The sequence below is a fragment of the Diaporthe citri genome, assembly GCF_014595645.1.
Source record: "Diaporthe citri strain NFHF-8-4 chromosome Unknown scaffold_6, whole genome shotgun sequence".
Taxonomy (NCBI): domain Eukaryota; kingdom Fungi; phylum Ascomycota; class Sordariomycetes; order Diaporthales; family Diaporthaceae; genus Diaporthe; species Diaporthe citri.
Window position 1 is genome coordinate 1,941,694 of NW_025064851.1, and position 21,521 is coordinate 1,963,214.

Genomic DNA, 21,521 nt, shown 5'->3' on the forward strand with positions numbered 1-21,521 from the left:
TGTCTCAAACTTATTGCGAGTCGCACGCCGCCTGTTCTCTCTTTTCTCCACACCTCTGCAGTATTCTCTTCATAGATCACCGATATCTCGGATGCTACCATCCAGTGCATACGACATTTGGGCGAAAGATCACGTCATGACAAGAATGTACACATGGGAGCCCTCCAACACGACACCGGACAAAGAAGCAATGGAAATGCTCATGATTACAGGCCTGGCTGTGGATGACCGGATCTTTTCACTAGGATCAATTGACATGAACGTCGTTGGGTACTTCACTCGTGCTGGATATCGGGTCAATGTTATGGTCCCGCGGTGTAGCTCTCGTCGAGCATCGCCGAACATTCGGAACATGACGTCGTACTATGCAAGGCTCGACATAGCAGAGTGCTTGACATACATGAGGAAGAGGAGAGCACGGGAATTCCCAGATACCCCCATTCCGAAGATTTACATCTTGGCTCACTGTCTTGGTAGTATGGCGCTCGCCAGCGGCCTGCTAGATGGAACCATATCCGCCGAATGGGTGTCCGGAATTACAGCCAGCCAGGTTTTCATGAACCCCATTCTGGCCTACCCGACCCATTCCGCGTTCCTCGGGACCGAAATGGTACGCAGGTTGCAGAAAAGTCTGTTCGGGAGCTGGTTCAGCCTGCGGGCCTCGACGGATGACAGCCTAGGGCAGCGCATCGTCAGCCAGGCTCTGCGAGCAGTACAAGTCTTGGACGAGAAGGAGCTTTGCAACAATGCGACATGCCACCGCGTGACTTTCACTCTGGGTCGCCTCTGGAACCACCGCAACTTGGACCAAGTCACGCATCGGCACATTGACGAGGTCGTTGTGGACAGTGTCACCGACATCAGCATACACCAACTCGAGTTCATGGCACGCATGAGTCGAGAAGGTCAGGTCAAGGCGGCTGGCCCGATATTTGAGAATCTGGCGACGCGGGACAGGGTCACCAAGCTCAGGGGTATACCCATCATGCTGTTTGCAGGGTCAGATAACAAGCTTTTCAGCCCGGAGTCTGTCGAGAAGAGCTATTCTCTGCTTTGCGACGTGAATGGGCCGGAGATGTACAAGCTCAACATCGTGCCTGGCTATGGCCATCATGACTGCTGGATCGGATGTAAGGGGTGGAGGGACATATATCCGATGGTGCGAGAGGAGGTAGACCGTGTGGTCCGGGGCAGTGATTACCAATTCCAGGAACCAGACGACCAGTGGTCTTTGGAGCATGGTTTGAATCTGATGAAATGAAATGGTGGGACACAAAACACCGTGTTGTTGGAATGTGCGCGTTGAAAAGGGGGTACAGTTAGTTGATCCATCTTGAGGATATCATGGAAAAGTCCAACGCATTGAATATAGACGCTGAGAATGAGCACTATGTCGACCTATTGCGGTTGATTGCACAGTCCCCCGATGTGGCGAACACGGCTATGCGCGACCTCGAGCTCTCCACACTCCTGCATATACGTTTCGCTTGATGAATCAGGTGTCTTCTTGTTCAGACCCGAGTGATTGGGCACCAAGAAAGCAGTGAAGTGGCATTGACCCGTGCGGCGTTGTATGAGAGTCCTCGCCAGGTGCTTGCCAATGCTATGAGACTGCTTAGAGTGGTTCCGGTGGACCGGCTAGCAACATTGCCTACTATCTTTCTGCGACTTTGGTCCCAAAACCCTTTCAGCTGTCCTTCCACCTGGGAAGCTTTCGCATCAGTGAGACACAAAACAATTTTTTTTTTTTTTTCAGGACGTAAACCTCGAAGTTCTAGGAGAGACGACAAATATAGAAAGCTGAATTAGATTTTCGGCTTCATTGACTCTTTCCCTTCTAAAAACAAGATCTATGGAGACTATGGGATTACAGTGTCCACCAAGCATGAATAGAAATCGTATGCTCCTCATTTTCTGCAGAAAATCATGCTGTGAGATTGTGATTTCTCAGAAGTGGGGCGGAAACCTAGATCAAGACGGTCAGAAGATGGCGATTTGGTATGTGATTGAGATAACAATATAGTGTAGAGTAAATTGTTTGCTAAGATCCTCTCCTATTCTTTCATTGCCACCTTTCTCTTCACTTCCGTATTCCATGTGCACTATCGTCGGAGATAAGCATATTCAAACAATCCGGGTGACGTCGGGTGGGGTTAGTCTCATCAACCTCCTCTTGCTCCGATTAAAACCTAGCTCTCCAAAACTCAGGTCAACTTTGTTAGGGTCTCGTCTAGTATCCGGGGAAGATGGTCCAGCTCCGGGGAGATCTCTGTCCCAGGAAAGCTTTGTTCCTCTTGTATCCACGGGATGTCTCCAAACATTGGATGAGCCATCACCATGACTATTACTACAATGCCACCGTCTGCTCGTGGTTCTGGACGCTGCGCAAACAAATGCCACAAGATCTCTTGTCAAATCAACATTCCAGAACATCTTCAATTGCCTTGTTCCCTGATCATCAGAGTCTCAAATTCTGTGGACGTGAATGACACTCAATGATAATGGCAACTAACGATGCCATTTCCGCTAGGGGCGACTTTCATTTCTATCTTCCTACTCCTGGTAAGCGCGAATTCATCAACTCTCATGATGTTTATTGACGTTTATCTCGCGTAGACTCAATCCCGTTACCCCATCTAGATAGGACCAACATCTATGAATTTTCCAAAGCATGTCTAGCGGACCCGTGGATGAAAGATCTCGTCGGACAATGGACCGACGGCCTGAAAGGACAATTTCATGGCATCACTACTGATGGCACCAGGGTGGAAGGTCTTTATGAGCTCCAGGATGAAGGCGCACCAACCGAGGCTGCAGTAAGTTAGGCATCATTTCACGGCTGCGGCCGTCGTTCCGAAAGCCCTGCAGCTGACTTTGACAAGACGATTGCTGCCAATCGCCTCGTGGATGCGTTGACGCCGGATCAGAAACTAAGGGTTATCCGTGAGTTGGACTCCGAGGATTGGTTAGTGGACCCTTCCTTTGCTTTACACGAAGGACGACCCGGTTGGGCTAATTGATGTAGGCGAAAATGGACGAATACTGAAATTGTCGCCCACGATGTCGGCTTACTGCTGGCCTCCCTCAATCAATCGCAGATTGATCTGATATGGGCAATATTTGGATCTTCTCTTAGCCGAAATGGTTATACGAAAGTGAGGAACGCCGTGAATATCAATAAGTACCTGGGGACATTAGCCAACACTTCCGCAATCCTCAATGAATTCAATTACACGTACGGTCACACATATTCGTTGACGCCCTCGTTTCCAGCAGGCTAATAAGACCAACAGCTTCATGCTCTATGGGAGGCCTTCTCTGAGTCAGCCCTGGGGATTTTCACTTTCCGGTCACCACCTCATCCTGTCAATCTTCTTCGTTGAAAATCAGATGGTCATCGGACCAGCCTTCATCGGTTGTGAACCCAACGTAAGTCTGAAAGCATTTTTAAAATGGCTTTCCAACGCTAATGAGATTTTTGTGCAGATAATTGTCGAAGGCGCCAATAAGGGAGAGGAGCTGTTCCATCGTGAGACCATTTTGGCCCTGAAGTTGATGCAAAACCTCACTCCGGAGCAACAGAGACAAGCTCAGAAGACCGATGTCATCCATGAACCGGAAAAGCCCGGCTGGAACGCAGTTGACCAGCGGCACTTGACTGGCACCTCTCAGGATAATCGCATAATTCCTTATGAAGGTGTGGCTGTGAGCGCATTGACGCTCGAGAGTCAAGACCTGGTCGTCTCGGTTATAGAGGCTTTCCAAGAGCTCCTGCCCCCGAAACCGCTAGCCCACCGCCTTCGCCTCGTCCGTCAGCATCTCTCAGAGACTTACTTCACATGGACCGGGAAATTCGGTGATGATGACCCGTTCTACTTCCGCATCCAAAGCCCTGTCGTCCTGATCGAGATGGACCACCACACCGGCATCTATCTCACAAACAAGGAGCCTGGTAAATTCCACATCCATACGATCCACAGGCTCCCTAACGGCGGCGATTACGGGCGAGAGCTTATCCGGACGTGGAGACTAAAACATCCTGTGAAGCCCGCAATGCAACGCATGGAGTACGTTCGGCCGTTCAACGAGGCAGCTACAGTGGACACCGGGTTTCCCAAGTACCGCGCGCAGATCCTGTCCAGTCTAGAGAGCGCGATCATCCTAGCCAGCCACATCGGCGGAGGGGGATCTGGTCCGGGACTTCACTATCACCACAGCGACCAGGTAAGACAGGTTTTGACTGTGGCCCTTTCCTCCCCATATTTTCGTGGAACTGCTTCCTGGGTGCGTTGAAGTTGACTCTAAATTCTGAAGGCATACTTCTTAGTCGAAGGTTCGATCAAGGTCCGCCTTGGTGATGTGGTACATGACGTGTCTCCGGGTAGTCTTGTCTTCATTCCGGCCGGGCTCCCGCACTGCAACTGGAACCCAGGACCCGGCAGCGAGACACACCTGGAGATGATCATTCCGGCAACAGACCGCTTAAAGCAAATCGCCTATATGGTCGACAGGCCCGAAGACGTGCCTCCAGAGTGGCAGACCAGCCGCAAAGGCTATGTACGCCGCGTGGACCCCCGCTGGTTGACGGAGCCCCTCCCCGGGTTCAAGACAATGTCGCTCGCCGACCCGTCGTCCGGGTGCGATACCGCCGTCATATTATATGCCGAAGTTGGGCCTCAGAACGGCGGGCCGGGTACCCACGTGCACGAGTTCGACCAGTACTACTTCGTGCTGGAGGGTGAGCTGACCATCGAGGTCGCACTGCAGAAGCACGTCGTCACCAGGAACAAGTTGGTCGTGCTCCCAGCGGGCGTCCCGCACCGGCAGTACAACAAGGGCGAGGTTGCCGAGAAACACCTCACTATCAATACACCGGCGCCCGAACCTGGTCGTCTTTGGGACTTTGGCGTGACGCTGGCACCTAATGGCGTCGGGCATTATGGGAGCCTTACTGCGGCGCGCGAGATCGATGATGGTGCTCTATCGGCTGTGTAATTAGTTATATATTTTGTCAGCGAACGTGAACAACACAGAATGACAGATGAGTCTCCCGTCCACAGTCAAGTAGTATGGCATGAGAGTTGGCTCCTCAAAATATGGCATCCATATTCCACACGGAACCCCGGAAGGATTGCATATGCAAATCGATTTCTCAAGTAGAGGGCCACGACCGTGCGAGCCGAACACGAAGCTTAGAGATACTCTGCTGCGACACCGGTCGATGCCATAGTAATGCGCGTAAATCAGTGGCCTGCCAGGCCATCCTTCTCCCACTGAGTATGGACATCTGGCAGCCATGTAAATGAGCATGCGCAGTTGGGGCATCGGCCCTCCGCCGGGTGCTGACGGAATGTTGCCCCAACTTCCCGCTCCGAACCTCAACTTCGGCCGGAAAGTGGGGTGTACTTACCCGTCCATACCGCAAGATGCCGACTCACGATATATATGTGTAGACCACTCTCTTTTACAAAGTTGTTTTAACATAGTAAATGCTCCGGTAAGACTCAAAAGTCATATAGTCCTCTGAAGGTTGATACCAGACTTGTCCTTGAAGCACCTCCACGGCGAATAATCAACAAGCGCTGGGCATTTAATCACTTGCATCTGACCACAATGTTCGAACACACCAAGCAGTTTCACCGCGTCCCAGTTGGGTTCGGGCCCGCACCCAGCCCAAGGCAGGACCCCTCAGGCAAGCGATTCGACTGGTCCTCGTCGAAAACGACTACAGTCGGCATTGTAGTCGAGTGTGACCGGGCAGCAGTCCAGGCAATACTCCCAGAGGGGTACAAGGTGGAGCCGCCCGCCTCCACGCCCCCGGACAAGGCCAACGTCCTCTTCGAGGTTATGGAGCTGCGCAACCTGCCCTGGCTCGCCGGCCGCGGGTACAACACATGGGGCGTGTACATCAGCGACGTAGTGTGCCACCGCGCCAAGAGGGAGGACGGCTCCCCGTACAAGGGCTCGTACCTGGCCGTCCTCTTCGAGAGCTTCACGGACCCCATCACCACGGGGCGCGAGGAGCTCGGCTTCCCCAAGGTCTGGGCGGAGCTCCCGGATGGGTCCGTCACGGACGAGGGCAAGACCCGCGTCCACACGGCCAGCTGGTTCGGCCACGAGTTCCTGCGCCTCGAGATCCGCGGCCTGAAGGAGCACGACCCGGCGACTGCCCCGGCCCTCACCCGCCCCGCCGACGGCTTCACGCACCCCAGCCAGCACGGCTTCCTCCATCACCGGTACGTACCCGCCGTCGGTGAGCCCGGCAAGGCGGACGCGAGCTACGCGACCTTCAACCCGGCCCCGCCGGGCAAGGCGCCCGTCAAAAGGTTCTGGGCCCCATTCCCCAGCCCCGGCCGGAGCCAGCCGGGCAAGGACGTGTCCGCGGGTGTGGCCGGGCCAGAGGTTGACTTTAAGATCACGCCGGGGACGTTTGAGCAGCTGCCGACGCTGCACAATGTCGTCAGGGGGCTCGCGGGCCTGCGGCCGGGAAGGGTTCTCGAGGCGGCTGTGCAGGAGATACGGGGTGCTAGCGATCTGCGTAAGTACAAATTGCGTCCCTCTGCGATTGGTGGCAGGACTCGAAATCTCACTCCCGCTGACGATCTGCAGTTGCGAATCATCGCATTGAAAAGTGATGTTGATTTAGTAAGGATATCGCCGCTGTGTTTCAAGCGAACACGACATCCTCGGTTAGCTGACTTGGTGGCATTGAATGACGAGCTAGTCAGCAATATCAAAATCTATCCTGTGATTACTCAGTATACAAGGTTCTCTCTGTTCTGGCCTATACTCTTAGCAAGCCGACGGCCTGGCCCTAAAGTTCTTTGTGAGGAGTTTATTGAATTATTTCGTGACTAGATTATCTCGCAAAAATGTCCATTTATTCAAAGCAAAGTCGCAGTATAGTCGATCATAGACCCGTGTGCGAAGTTAGTTTTATGTTGCTGCTAAATTGGATGAAAAGGGGCTGTTAGTTGCCCTGGACCATACTGCGGCGCATTGTAGTGAACGTAGTGATTTGATGCCTAGGTATGTAATCCATCACATTCACTTGATCTCTGCATTTGCATATTCCTTCATTGTAAGCTCGAGCAAATGATATTATTTTCTGAGTGACTATGACTTCCAAGCTGATGGCAACCTACAAGCGGTGCCACTTGATCTTCAGCTCGACTTAGATGCCTTCCACATAGCTGAAGATCAACGGAGGTACCTTGGCTTTCTAAGCTACGTCGCAAGTCTGCCGAAAAAAATCAAAATTCTACACCCGATCCCGTTCGGCCGTGACAAGTTCTCTATCTCAAATTCAGACGTTCATGATGATGTGGTAAGCTCCTTGACCTTATCCGTCAGGTTCGCAACAGGCCCATTTGCCTCCTTCTTCTCCTCCGCCGGTGCGTCCAAGCTCTTGGGCACCGTAGGGTTGAACAGAGCCTCAGCAGGGATCAGCTTTGACCTCACAGCCGGGTTCAGCGTCAGCCCGAAACCGGGCTTGTCCAGGTCCGCCGTCGTCAGGTAACCCTTCGTGGGGATAGGCTCGTCAAGGAACAGGTCTCCGAAAACAGGCAGCACGCTCTTGCCATCCGGGCTGTTAGCCAGATACTCCTGGAAAGGCGTGTTGGGCTGGCTGATGACAAAGTGGTAACTGTATGGCCCACTTGCATGCGGCACAACGGGGATGTCGTAGGCGGCAGCCATGGCCGACACCTTGAGCAGCTCCGTCAGGCCACCCAGCCACATGACGTCGGGCTGGATGATGTCGAGGTTACGGCCCTCCACGAGCTTTCTGAACCCGTAGCGGCTGTACTCGTGCTCTCCGGTGGTGAACTTGAGCGTTGGGTGGGCGCGCTTGATCTGCGCGAAGCCGTCGGTGTCATCCGGCGTCAGGCACTCCTCCCACCAGTTGATGTTGAGGTCGAGGCAGGCTTTTGCGATCTCGATCGTGTATGACACATTTAGGGACATGTAGCAGTCCACCATGAGCGGGAAGTCCGGGCCAACGCTCTCGCGATGCTTGCGCAGGAACTCAACGTTCTTCTTCAGGCCCACGTGACCCTCCTCGGGGCAGTATGGGAGTGGCACCTTGGCTCCCCAGAATCCCATGGCCTTTGCCGCTGGCGGGTCGGGGCCAGTGCAGTAAAAGTTCAGGCGCTCCTTGGTCGCGCCTCCGATCAGTCTGTAGACAGGCTCGTTGCGAAGCTTCCCCAGCAGATCCCAGATGGCCAGGTCGATGACTGAGATGACAGCGAGTGGCAGGCCCTTGCGCCCATAGAACATGGAGCCACGGTACATCTGCTCGAACAGTAGGTTCGTGTTGCGGGGGTCAGCGCCGACCAAGAAGCGCGTGAAGTGTTGTTGGACGAGCCAGCAGCCGGGCGGGCCTCCGAAGCCGGTGGCGAAGCCAATGGTGCCATCTGAGGCCTCGATCTCGACGAGGAAGGAACCCAGGACATTGATGCCCCAGCTGGTACGGGATTTGCGGTACTGCTCCCATTGTGATGCTGGGGTGGAGATGGGCGAGTCGATGAGCCTGTGCCATGTGGTATCAGACTTCCGCTCGGCCGGATGCGGGATGGGATTCGGGTATTCTGGTGCTCGTTGGCAAGGGGATTTCCTTACCAGTGGCCTCCTTCCACGTTGTGATAGTCACCACCTGAGATGTCATCGCGGTCAGCTCTTGGCGTCCTGTCAATTCACTCGGAATGACTGATCCTACCTGATCCAACTCCTCCGATAACAAACGACCGGACGGCCTTGATGGTGGGAAACTGCCTGACGGAAGCCATGGTGACGAGAAGGGGCGTAGAGGAGGAAGACAGATGTCTAATACCAGCGCAGCTACACCATAGAAGTGAGCACAAGACCAGTTTCTTTCTCTGCAGAGTTGGAGGGAGCGGGAGAAGGCGTCAAGTTAATCTAAAATCGGGACTTGAAAGAAGGGCCAGAAGCTGCTCGGTCTAGGGTTGAGCCTCTCCGGTCGCATGGTGTTGAGGTTAGTTTAGTAGTCTAGTGGGGGTTTGGCGGGGAGTTGTTCCCAAGGATGACTCGGGTCGTTGATGCACCGAGAATGCCGTGCCTTCAAAGCAGTCTGCCGGGCTCGCCAAAACCCACCTCTGGCCTTGGGCGACCGCATTGCATGCTTCAGCATGTGATCTTGAGCCGCTTGTCGACTGCGGCAGTCACTGCACATGTGGCCTGGACCGATCCGGAAAATCCGGGCGATCAATTGCAACTTTGCGGTCTCTAGTCTGATGCAGCACACTATTGTGCTTGAGGCAACGGACTTACATTAACATAGTACGCAATTGTGCACTCAAACTAAACTTGGAAACGGACAATTAGACTATTTAGTCGACGTGCTGCACTGGGATTTGTTGTCCTGCAGCTCACGTGCGGAGTGGGATGTGTGTGGACGGATTCATATCCGAATCCTTCCTGTCCCCTTTCCCTTTCAGACAGACAGGGTGAGCGGCTGCGATCCCTCCCGACAGATGCTTCAATTGGCGAGTAGATGCCGTGTCGGCAGTGGTTTCTCTTGGTACTGTAGTGATGAGGACGCAACCTCTGTCTGATAAGCTCTGCATTAGTCTCACCGGACGTGTGGCTTGCAGGATGTTGCGCAACACGACCCCCGGGCTTCACCCCGCCACACCGGCCCACGTGAGCCTTACGGAAGCTTACTCCGTAGTGCGCGCCACGCTACCAAGAGAAATCAAAAGTATGAATTGAAACAACTCGACTCCCTCCAGCACTATCCAATCTGTCGGTACTCTCTACCAGTCGGGTATACTGCCACAGCCCAAGTCAGTCCTTGAGGGATTGGGGTCAGGGGTGTGGAGAAACACTGGAGTGTAATTCCCGAAATTCATGCCACCGGACACGATGCCACGATGGTATAGCTGACGGATTGAGGCCCAAATGACCCGCTGTTTCGTGATCTTCCCCGGGTTTTGAGTCGTATGCGACCAGGTAAATCTGCATACTGGGAATCTAGATATCACCGCAGGAAAGAAATCGATGTGTATGATTCCCCCTGAACACTTCGAGCAGAATTGGACTGGTGATGACGTGAGGCCAAGGTCAACACGGTAAATGCCTCTCTTGTTCTCCTCGGAGCGAGCTGACAGGTAGGCAAGCTCAAGAGGTGTCACTGCAGAATTACAGTACACCACATACAGTAGTCCAGTCGACCAGCAGACCCCAAGCCTCGTAGACGGAAGGAGGGTGGATCGTGAGGTGCCTTTTTATCCAGTGCGAACGCTCCCAGGCTCCCCCTTTCAATTTCCCCACAATCACGAGCGTCCAATCACTGGCCCAATTCGGCCGGACGGCTCCACCTCTCCGCAAAGCGACCGTCTACCCCGCACGACAAGGGGGGGGAAAGGTGCCACTCGATCATCCCTGCTCGTGCTTGGGTCCTCCTTGTTCCCTGTTTTTTTCCTTTTTTTTTTTCTCTCTCAGTCCCTAGCACAGAAGGAAAAAGCCGTTGTACTCGAGCATCCTGTACCACACCGCACAGAGTGTACGTACATAGCATACATAGTACAGAATCCTCTGCTTTCTAGGCCATGTACGCCTGCCTGTAGTACACAGCACAATTACGGGAAGGATACCAGGGCTCCAGAGTCATCGTCGCGTGGCCATTGGCGCCTGGTCAAACTAAACTCCTTTCACGACAGCGCCTCCGGCCCTGGCCCGTGGGTTTTTGTTTCGTTCCACCGCCTGGGTGTGTGTGCCTCCCGTCGACCCGTCCGGTCAGCCGATTCCAATTCCACAATAAATGCCCGAGGAGCCCATCCTCTCGAGCCTCTGCACAACATTACCCCGAGCAACCTCTTCTGTTTCTTCTCGCCCTTCATTGTTCCTGCCAAGACCCGCTTATCTGCTGATAACGGCTGCCATCAGCCGACCCGCGAGACACGCATCACACACACACACACACACAGGCACAAGCACACGCAGGCAAGCACGCCCAATGCCCACGCCCACGCCCACGCCCCCGGACAACCAAGCAATCGGGACGCGGTTCGTGCCATCTCGAGCTTAATCCGGCCGAGCCACACACAGACAGCATAGAGTACCACTATCCTCAAGTCTCCATCCCCACCCCCGTCACCGTCACCGTCACCGTCACCGTCACAGTCGCATTGCGCGCCCAATGTCTCCACCGCCAGCCGCCAGCACGCCCTCGCCCGCCAGTCTGAGTCTGCAGTATCACCAGTCCAACGGTGCTGGTGCTCACGGCTCCTCAGCCTCGCCCGCTGCAGATACCGTCAATGTCAATGTCAAGACCCAGCATGAGGATTCCATGATGCTTGATGACGGTGAGCAGCGGCAGAGCGGTGACGAGGGCGCAAGTGACAACGACGACGACGTGGCCGAGACGGTGAACCGCAATGGCAAGCGGAAACGTCCCATCTCTGTCTCGTATGTGCATTAATTCTCATGCGTCTCACTACGAACTTGCTTCTCTTTTGTCCAACGTCTCCTTCTCCCCCCTTTTTAGTCTTCTGACCGACTCTCCGTCCGTTCCTGGTCTTGATCTAGTCGTAGTGCTTTTTCTCTAGACCCCGGCTCTCTCATATCGCCCCCTGGTGGCCATCCCAGTCTCCAGCTGCTCTACCCCATGCCTCTCCACGTCAATTTTCCCCAGACTCCAAACTCTACCCCAGCCTGTCTGCCTCCCTTTTGGTCATGGTTCCTCTACCGGGGCGGGACCCCATAATGAGGCCATGTCACATCACTGTCCATCTCTCCTGATCCTCGTCGTTACTCTCTTCATTACTCTGCAGATCATCCCATGTTCCCATGTCTCCATGCTCCATATCGCCTTCAGTGCTCTCCGTGGGCGAGAGCATAGAGGTTAAACCACTGCCCACTTCTCCTTCGCCCGAGCCCAGTCCCAAGAGGAGGAAAATCGCTGACGAGAACCCGATTCCAAGATGTGAACTATGTAAGCAGAGAAAGGTGAGACTCCAATATTCCTCGGAACATCACTTGGATGTGTGATGTTATTCTTTTACCGACACCACGCCGCGGCCTTGGTATCGATCGCATCGACTCAACGGGACCAAGCTAACACGGTCGTTCTCCTCAGGTGAAATGTGACCGCGGTCAGCCCTCTTGCGGGTGGTGCAGTCGCAATGGCGCGCACTGCGAGTACAAGGAACGCAAAAAGCCCGGCCTGCGCGCCGGGTATGGGCGCGAGCTGGAGCAACGGCTCAACAAGCTCGAGGAGATCTTGCGGACCCATTCAGAGATTCTTCAGGCCACGATGACAGTCCAACAGCGTGCGCAACCGTCCATGCTGTCACACCACAACGCATCTTCGAGCATCAGGGGGAGCATTGCCAGCTTGCCAAGCGACCACGGTACTCCTAGAGATGTCCAGGCTCCCAATTTCGCCAGGCCGGACTCGATTCGCACACCGCAGGCTGAGACAGCGCTGTTCCTGCAGAAGCCGTCATCATATCCTCCGACTACCCAGTCCATGGATTTTGGTATACCTCCACCAACGCCGGGCCTGCATGACGGCTTCCAACCTCCAGTCACCATGGCGGGAGTGTCGCCGACAAATCACAGTCACATCTCGGCCATGTCATCAGTCTCGGTATCTGGCATGCCAAGCGCCGCAGCGCAGGAATACTATGGTTCCAGTGCTGGCGCTCCACTGCCCTCGCCCACAGTGAACATGGCACACTCTCATAATCAAACCCTTTCATCAGACCAAGACCTGCCACCTTATGATCTCCTCTATGCTTTGGTCGACCTGTACTTCAAGCACATCAACACTTGGTGTCCAATATTGCATCGGAAAGCTACACTAGACTCACTGTTCGGGCCGTCCATGATAGAGGAGACTGACAAGATCCTGCTTCATGCGATTGTGGCCACCACGTTGCGATACTCGACAGATGCCAGGTTATCAGAAGAGAGGAGGCGGCATTACCATGCAGTATCAAAACAACGTGTCATGTTGTACGGCATGGAACACTCTTCGGTCAAATCCCTGCAGGCCCTTGTCATTCTCGCCCTCGACCTCGTTGGAGACAGCAACGGACCTCCTGGCTGGAACATCATGGCACTCATTACACGTTCTGTCGTGCAACTGGGTCTCGCCGTCGAGTCCAGCTCCTTTTCAGTCAGCCCGAACTTCACGTCCATCTATACTCTCCGTGCCATGATCCTGCCCGAAGCAAAGGACTTCATCGAGGAGGAAAGTCGAAGAAGGCTGTTCTGGATGATATACCTGTTGGACCGCTATGCGACGATAGCCACCGCTTTTGAATTCGCACTCGACGAACGCGAAATCGACCGCGCCTTACCATGCCGCGATGACCTGTGGACAAAGAACCAAAAGGTCGAGACACGATGGTTCAGTGACCAGCACCACTACGACACACATCACGATCAACACAACGGCGAGACGCCAGAACACAAGATGGACAACCCCCAGAACCTCGGGGCTTTCTCGTATTACATCGAGATACTCGGCATCTTCTCCAAGATCCACACGTTCCTCAAGCAGCCCGTCGACATCTCCGCGCTGTCAGATGTCGAACAGTGGCAGATGCGCTACAAAGAGCTCGACAACACCCTGACCTCGTGGAAGTTTGGCCTGCCCGGCGAGTTCGGAAACATGGCCAAGCTGTTCCAACCAGGTTCGAAGCAGCTCAACTGCGCTTGGGTCATGCTGCACGCAACGTACCACACCGCGGTGATCCGCTTGCACTCCTCTGCCGCTTACCCAACGACACGGTCACCTATCTTCCATCCATCATACAGTGCTAGTCAGAGATGTCACGGAGCCGTCGAGAACATCCAAGCACTGGGAGAATTTGTCATGACAAATGGCCTCCTGTCGAAGCTCGGTCCTCCATTCGCGTTTACGCTGTGGGTCGCGGCGCGTCTGCTGCTCGTTCACGGCAGTACGGTCGAGCACAAGCTGTCCCCGCAGCTACCATTCTTCGTGGACTGCCTGAGGGAAATGGGCCTGTACTGGCCCGTCGCAGCACGGTACTGCGGCCTGCTCCAACGAGTGCTGGACGAGTACCGAGAGGTCGAGGGGCAGCTGGCCATGGGCGGCGAGAGCGGGACGCCGTCGAGCGTCAAGATCCTGGCTGACATGAGGAGAACGGCATTCGACCTGGACTTCCTGATCAGCCGGCAGCCGCGGCATGTCAATCCGGGTGCCAATGGCCTCGGCATCTCGGGCACCGGGACAACGCCCGGCCCGGGCGGAAACGCCGGGCTCGGCGCCGGTGGGTTTGGGGGAGGGAGGAACAGCCGATACCCGAGCGTCACGCCCGCCAGGACGCCACAGCCTAATGATCTGGAGTACCTGGACGTGTTCGACTTCTTCAACGTGCCGAGACTGCCCGCCGGGGCGCCGGGCGAGTTGGGCACGATGGAGAGTAATGGCCAGGGTAGTAGCAGGGACGGCGGGCAGCCAGCTCTGTCGGGAGATGGCGGTGCCAATGGACACGGGAACGCGAACGAGTTCAATATCCAGGAGTTCATGGTTGATGCCAACCGAGATTGGTTGTTTAAGCAGGAGGGGGCCAAGTTCCTCAACTGAGGAGTGTACAAAAAGACGTTGAACCGCAGGAGGGAAAAGACATGTGTGGGAAAGGGTATCTGGGTCTCCAAAATTTTCAATTTGGATTTGCTCTTCCGGCGCATGGGACTAAATTTCAGCGGGTGCACAGCGTTGCTCTGCATCGTGGGATGTATACTATAGCTTTGAAGATGTTTTATGATGTGGCACGAGGCCATGATAATCGCCTGTGGCTGATGACGAATCATGAGCCGGGGAATAATTGAAGTTGAAGTTCAGGGAGGATTGGTACGAGAATGATCCACCTTTCATTGCGTTCGATTTCGAAGTGACATCGTGAGGCTCAGTCAACCACTTGAGACTATTGATTACAAGGCAATGCCAGCTCGCCAGGGGAAGCTCTGAGATCTCGCGAGTCCACCCCCAGCCTCCTTCGAGTTGACCTCAGCGACGGCCTCATCAAGCGTTAGTATCATCAGCTAACTCATCCCCCGGGAAAAGCCTTCCGTCTTCTTGTTCGTCCCCAGGCCATTCCACTTAAACGACAAAGCAGAACCCACATGCGTTCATATGACTGCAGCACATGTCAACAGTCTTGAAGTCCAGCAGTTTCACTGCCTGTTCAGTGTCTTTTTTTCCCGGTCTCGCATCCCTTGAGTGGGTACGTTTTCAAGCCTGATTGTTTCAAGAACACAGTATTCAACTTCAGAACCGTTTCCTGCAGTTGCCCACCACAAATAGTCTGGATCATTGATCTTCGTCGGGCTTCAACGCTTGCAAACAGAGTAACAGACTTAGGACATCCACAAAAGCTTGCCATCAGGAAGCAGCCTCCTTCTTTTTTTCTTTCGTCCTAAGCATGCTAGCTCCCTATTACCTACCTAGGTACCTACATACTCCTCTGTAAGCATGAACATAAGTCTGCCTGGAATTGTGCAGGTACGTGGGGTGGACAAACGGTCTGTTGGAAAGGGTCTCGATCTAGGCAGTCGCCGGCTGCTTGCATATCGTGCCTTCCTTCTCCTTTCCTTTCCGGTCTCTAAGACAGCACCTGCGTACCTGCATCAACTGACGCAATTGATCCCTGAAACCAGCCAAGTTGCAAACAAACTTCCCCAGGCCTCTTGGTCAACCTTGGTTCCTTCAGACTTTGAAGTCCTGATTAGCAGAGGCAACGCTCCACCTCCATCCATTCCCACTTCTCTCTTCTCCTCAACAACACCTCCATCATCAAGCTGCCTAGATCTCACAAGGCAGCCAGCGACTGAGTCTGCATTTCACCCAGAACGAAAGTCAACATCCTGTCATCCTTGAGCCAGCCCAAGATGCCGTCGGCCGATCCTGCTCACGGTATGCTCCCTAGATCCGCAAGACAGGTCAACGTCAACGCGTCCTTCCCACGTCGCTAACCAGTTTACCACTTGCTTCAGAGGTCGTGCCCACCAAGAAGGGTTACCGACATCATTTCTTCGCATTCACCCCCGCGTGTATGCGCCTTCAGGACGGTCACCCCTGCCAGGATGACCAGTTCGGCGTCACGAACCTGAGCGGCAAGCCCGGCTTCATCCCCAACGACGGTATCAACGAGTCGAACCTGTCCAAGCACATCGTCGAGTGCGTCGGAGGAGTGGTCAAGTCCTACGATGCTGACAACTACATGCAAATCAACTACGAGGCGCCTCACATTCAGGCCGCCGTTATGCGCGCAAACATGCCACTGGCTCGTTTCATTGTCCACTGTCCTCCTTGCATCTCCGCCGTCACGACCGCTGTACATCTCTGTCAGGGGAATGAGGACGCCATCACCGAGTGGTTGGTCCGCGTTGAGTCAGTGCTGTTCTCTCATCATGTCTCTTCTCCTTCGGCTTGCTGGTGTGCTCTGCCACAACAGGATTGGCCCCAGACTAACTTGATTCTCTGAGCAGTCACCGTCTTGGTTGTGCTTGCTGCCCCAGCACCGACAGCGCCCTGGCGCGTCTGTCCATGATTGCTGACACCATCGTGGACGCCAAAACTGGTCATCACTGGGCTAAGCCGAACAGCCCCGAGGCTCGTTGGATGAAGTACATTGATCGTGCGTGGCTCGAAGGTGTCCTCTACCACGCGGATGACGCGGATGACAAGACTCCTGCATCGACACCTTCCTCTAGCAAGCATGTGACCGATGCTGGCCACGACTACGCGGGAATCCGTCAGCTCCTGTCTTTCGAGGGCAAAGTTCGCGAGAACACAGTCGCCGTCATCCTGGCCGATGTCGACAGCGCTTCTTGGATCATCAACGCGGCGCCCTTTCCCACGGTGAAGCGTCAGCCCCGCACCGGAGAGATGTTTCATGTGGAAGACAACATCGTGACCAAGACGTTCAAGCGGTCTTTCCTCGGCACATTCGAAACGAAGGGAGCCTTGAAGCGCCGTCGAGTCGCCTCGCCGCCGCCTGAGACTGCCAAGCCCACCCGCAAGGCTTTGGCCCAGCGCAAGGGTCGACTCTCTAAGGTGGCTGTCGGTGAGGACGAGCTCCAGTGAAGTCTCGAGGCTTGGAGCTCAGGGAGAGATCATGGGGGGTATAGACAGCCTATTGGTACGAACAAAGTACACATGAAGCATGGGGTGGGTCCAGGTTGATCTCGAGGGATTTGTTGGTGCGAGAGAAAAGGACGTCCTGGTCTATTTCATTTTGCTATGATGAGCTCAGGTTGTACGTACAGAGTACAGCCATCCATGTGATGTTAGTCAGGTATTGTATCCAAAAGCAGAAGAGACGCTAGGGGTCTTTTGCTTCTCGCTCTGAGATGACCCGAGAACTGCCGGCAGCGGAGAGACCCTGCCCTTGCTTGTGAAGAAGCGCAAGGATTCTCCACACTCGGTATTGTCGATTTCTGGCCATCAACAATAAGAATTCGTGCCACCAGATCTCGTTTGTCTCTAATTCGGTGTGTTTTGCAAATGAGCAATCGATTGGGCCCTTTCTCATTATTTCCTCTTTTGAATCCTTTCAAGTAACGCCAGCACCACAGCACCTGGGCATCCAAGGCCCTGGCAGTCTAGAATCTGGCTGCGATCTCCAATTCCCCGCAAGCAACTCCACAGACCTACACAGAACTCCGCCTCCACACTCTTCGTGACGGACCTCAGCAAGGGGGTCAAGACGACGACAACTCATCGTCCTTGACTGTGCTACATTCCTACCTCTTTCCGTCTCCCACCACGTACGGTACAACGCCTACTTTGAATCAGTCATGGCGCTCAAAAATGTCCTCGCCGGCAAGACGGCCATCATCACAGGCGGCACAACTGGCATCGGCCGCGCCATCTGCCTCGAATACCTGCGACAAGGGTGCAACGTCGCAGTAAACCACCTCGACCTCGACAAGGACAGGCCACACCTCGACTCCCTGGTCGCAGAAGCAGAGAAGCTCAAGTCCATGGCAGAAGCGGGCCAGACCGTCGGCTCGCTGGCGCACCTCGCGGGCGACGTGACGGACCCGGCGACGGGGACCAGGCTGGTGGCGTTCGCGCTGGAGGCGTTCAAGACGGGCCGGCTGGACGTGTGCGTGTCGAACGCGGGCATCTGCACCTTTGCCGAGTTCCTGGACCTCCCCGCCGACCTGTACTCCAAGACGGTGCGGACGAACCTGGACGGGGCCTTCTACGTGGTGCAGGCGGCGGCGCGGCAGATGGCGCTGGCGCAGTCGCCGCCCGGTGGATCCATCATCGGCATCTCGTCCATCTCGGCGCTCGTGGGGGGCGGCGGGCAGACGCACTACACGCCCACCAAGGCGGGCATACTGTCGCTTATGCAGAGCACCGCCGTTGCGCTGGGGAAGTATGGGATTAGGTGTAATGCCCTGCTGCCTGGGACGATCCGCACGCAGCTTAACGATGAGGACCTCGCTGATGCGGAGAAGAGGAAGTACATGGAGGGCAGGATACCGCTTGGCAGGACGGGCGAGACGAAGGACCTGGCGGGCCCGGCTGTGTTCCTCGCCAGTGAGGAGCTGAGTGGCTATGTCTCTGGATCGCAATTGCTGGTTGATGGAGGGGCTTTTGTCAACTTTCAGTAGGCTTGGAAGGTGTCGACAGGGTTGAAGTCAGTCAATTCCCGTGTCCACTCGAACTTGAGTCGTGGTCAATATGTGATTATTGTCTGCTGTCTCCAGCTCAGGTCTACTTCACGCTCTTCCGGCGACTGCGCCGGTTTGACTTATATTTCTCTCGATGGCCTTGTGCGACATTTTACTTAGCAGATTTGGCTGTTGTCGAGCCTCGCCCTCAATTTTCTGCCTGCTCGCCCCCTGTTTTGATGAATCCCACCAGTTGAGCTTCATTGTCTTCCATGGTGGTTCCGAGTGTTTACTTCCAGCCATACCAACGGGGGTACATGCGTAACAGCCTACGATCATTCACCCCACAAAGAATTTCTTGCGTTTTATTTTTAGACTTGTGTCATGAATCGTCAGGTAGGTAGCTTAATGCAGAACCTTGACGTCAATTGAGTGTCCCGACAGTGTTTGGAAATACTTATGGAAGGGGGCACGATTGATACATTGTTCCTTAGCCTGACTCTGTTATGTCGCGGCAGGAAGCAAATAAACAAGAGTGACTATTGGGTCAAATATCGAACCGTTCCTAACATTCCTTTTGGCCTCTTGAACCCAAAGAGATCAGACAACTCTAGAGCTCCTCGGATTCATTGCAGTTACTCCGAAAATGCCCTGCAATGCCAATTCCTTCGCCTTGGCCACATTGTCAGTATTTTCCCTGAGGGTTCAACCAAGAACCAAGTCTATTTCAGCTCGATTGACGCTCTCCCATGCTGTCTTCTCAACCCAACCGACTCCCAGTCGGTACGCAATTCCATTCTCCCTCTCCACCCAAAGGACACGGTACCTCTCGGAAATGACTTCAACTTGAAAACGCCTTTCGCAAACGGTTGAACGATAGATTGAAACCAGTTCAACAGAATGGCCAGGTCCAGTCTTAATGTTATCGCCCGAAGCAAGGAGAAAAGGGGCCAACTGGTCAGTGTTGTGTAGGTAGAGCTCTCCTATCGGTGGTCCACCACGTTCTGTGCGGATCTCCAAGACCCGTGGATTCTTTGCCAAGGCGGTACCCGTGCCATAGTAAGGTGACTTCGTTTCCATGTACTCCCACATTTCTACAGTACAAGTAGCCCATAAGTGTGCTTTGTATGTTTTGCAGAACAAGTATGGCGTCTGTTCGGGCGTGGACTGAGGTGTCGACTCTTGAACTTCAGCGATGGGAAACGGGAAGTCTGTACGCATTTATAGTTAGCTAGCTAATCAACGACTATTGCAAATATGTCTCTGTGAAAAGGTTGATGATGAAGGCTTTATCCAGAGTTGGCTTACACCAAAGACTCTCTGGGAAGAAACAATGCTGAAAGAGGCAATCATGGCACCCCGGTGGACGCCAACGGCCTGGACCGTCAACCGGCCTCGAAAGATCCTGGCTCTTGGCGTGTCCACCCCTCTGGCAGAGACCTTGCGAAGTCTTTGTATCGCGCGTCGCGGCTTTTAAACCAGGTAGGACTGATCTTTCGGAGAGCCGCACCATCCGCAGAATGTGAAGCAAACCAATCTGTGATCGGAGTCGTTTCTTCTTGATCACAATTGTATGTGTTACGATTCCGAGCTTCGATGGCTTCGTCGAGTTCCATTGGTTTATCGGAAATCCTTCCCTCCCATCCTGCCCATGACCAAGAAGGCAATATTCCTAGAGAGTGAGGGAGCTGGTGTTTCCCTGGCCTCCCCGATGGCTTGCGTCGCCGCATGTCGCTAGAGGCGCACCACCCTAAAGCTTTGTCAAAGAACATCTCCGGTAACCCGCAAAGAAAACCGCCTTGAAAGGAGCGACTGAAAAAAGAAAGAAGACCTGATATTCCGGGAATTATATCCTCTTCGTAACTGGAACTGCGCGAGTTGTAACTATCCAAAAGAGGACTCAGGGAGTTGATATCCGGCAAGCCTCTGAGTATAAGACCAGGTTTAGGCTCCTCGGACAAGAACTTTCGGTTGTATTCGGAGCAGAAAACCGCGTCTTCGTGCCAATTGCAACACTGGCACACCCAGTGCATTCTACTGCCTGCGAAGATAAGCCGTCGCTATAACATAAGATACTCTTGGTAAGTCCAGCCTCTTGTCTTATAGTCCCCAAGATGGATGTTGAAATCTGGACGAATGAATGTTTTTCCGCCAAAAGGAATCATTTTTTGTTTCGCTTTACAAGCATTAGAAACACCTTTAATGCTTAGAATCCCTATCGCAGCGTCTCCATCGGCGGCCACGATAGAGACCAGGGCGCTTGCATAGAAGGCTCCCATAAGGTTGAGTTGGTATGTGTCTCCTTGGATAATACACAATGCGTCTATCCACAAGTACCGCTCGCCAATTGCTAAGGTCAAACTCATAGCATATCGAATAATCGGTGCCAGACACGCCGTAGCAAGTGAGCCCGGCTTTCTTATCGCCCTAAGCATCTCCCAGTCAACCCTCGGCCATGAGTGGTCACCATATCTGTAGCTCAAGGCAATGAAGGCAGCACAGTCTCGACCGGGGACAATGCATCCACTCTCGACGTCCACGACCCAATCTGGTCTCACAGGAGAGACTTTATATGGATTGTTGCATTTCATGCCATACTCCTCCAAACACTTGCGCTTCCACTTTCTGGCAAGCTGAAGGTCGATCCAGTCGGGATCCAGTCTGATTCCAATTCCAGGGTGGCCAGGACCCAGTCTTTCTTCGGCATTATAACTTGCCGTGTTTCCTCCCCACGTGGCGAGAACCTCCTCATCAATGTAACCATCTCAAAAGCTGGAAGCGTTCGAACACTCATTTTGTTGGTTTCATCTGCACGCGTTGCTGTCTCAAGGGCTTCTGTGTTCGCTCCATCTTCCGAACTTGAATCTTCTTCTTCCTCCTCGCTATAAGTTGCAAAGGCTGCG

The 21,521-nt window shown here is 54.1% G+C and overlaps 6 protein-coding genes across 6 annotated transcripts; 5 read left to right on the forward strand and 1 right to left on the reverse strand.

Annotated features, from left to right (window-relative positions):
* Nucleotides 1-352: 352 nt before the first annotated feature.
* On the forward strand, nt 353-4,995 carry INS49_012562 (uncharacterized protein; the record flags this gene model as incomplete). Its single annotated transcript, XM_043173265.1, has 7 exons — nt 353-1,130; nt 2,641-2,816; nt 2,883-2,965; nt 3,026-3,235; nt 3,294-3,429; nt 3,487-4,224; nt 4,315-4,995. 7 exons carry the CDS (start codon nt 353-355, stop codon nt 4,993-4,995), a joined length of 2,802 nt encoding a protein of 933 aa, XP_043022562.1.
* Nucleotides 4,996-5,613: 618 nt separating this feature from the next.
* INS49_012563 (uncharacterized protein) lies at nt 5,614-6,635 on the forward strand (the record flags this gene model as incomplete). The annotated part of the gene is made up of 2 exons (XM_043173266.1): nt 5,614-6,538; nt 6,610-6,635. 2 exons carry the CDS (start codon nt 5,614-5,616, stop codon nt 6,633-6,635), a joined length of 951 nt encoding a protein of 316 aa, XP_043022563.1.
* Nucleotides 6,636-7,314: 679 nt separating this feature from the next.
* Nucleotides 7,315-8,786, reverse strand: INS49_012564 (uncharacterized protein; the record flags this gene model as incomplete). Its single annotated transcript, XM_043173267.1, has 3 exons — nt 7,315-8,530; nt 8,620-8,653; nt 8,717-8,786. The coding sequence occupies 3 exons, from the start codon at nt 8,784-8,786 to the stop codon at nt 7,315-7,317; spliced, it is 1,320 nt and encodes a 439-aa protein (XP_043022564.1).
* Nucleotides 8,787-11,158: 2,372 nt separating this feature from the next.
* On the forward strand, nt 11,159-14,578 carry INS49_012565 (uncharacterized protein; the record flags this gene model as incomplete). Its single annotated transcript, XM_043173268.1, has 2 exons — nt 11,159-11,427; nt 12,139-14,578. The coding sequence occupies 2 exons, from the start codon at nt 11,159-11,161 to the stop codon at nt 14,576-14,578; spliced, it is 2,709 nt and encodes a 902-aa protein (XP_043022565.1).
* Nucleotides 14,579-16,046: 1,468 nt separating this feature from the next.
* INS49_012566 (uncharacterized protein) lies at nt 16,047-17,080 on the forward strand (the record flags this gene model as incomplete). Its single annotated transcript, XM_043173269.1, has 2 exons — nt 16,047-16,384; nt 16,483-17,080. 2 exons carry the CDS (start codon nt 16,047-16,049, stop codon nt 17,078-17,080), a joined length of 936 nt encoding a protein of 311 aa, XP_043022566.1.
* Nucleotides 17,081-17,793: 713 nt separating this feature from the next.
* Nucleotides 17,794-18,618, forward strand: INS49_012567 (uncharacterized protein; the record flags this gene model as incomplete). The annotated part of the gene is made up of 1 exon (XM_043173270.1): nt 17,794-18,618. The coding sequence occupies one exon, from the start codon at nt 17,794-17,796 to the stop codon at nt 18,616-18,618; it is 825 nt and encodes a 274-aa protein (XP_043022567.1).
* Between the last annotated feature and the right edge of the window lie 2,903 nt (nt 18,619-21,521).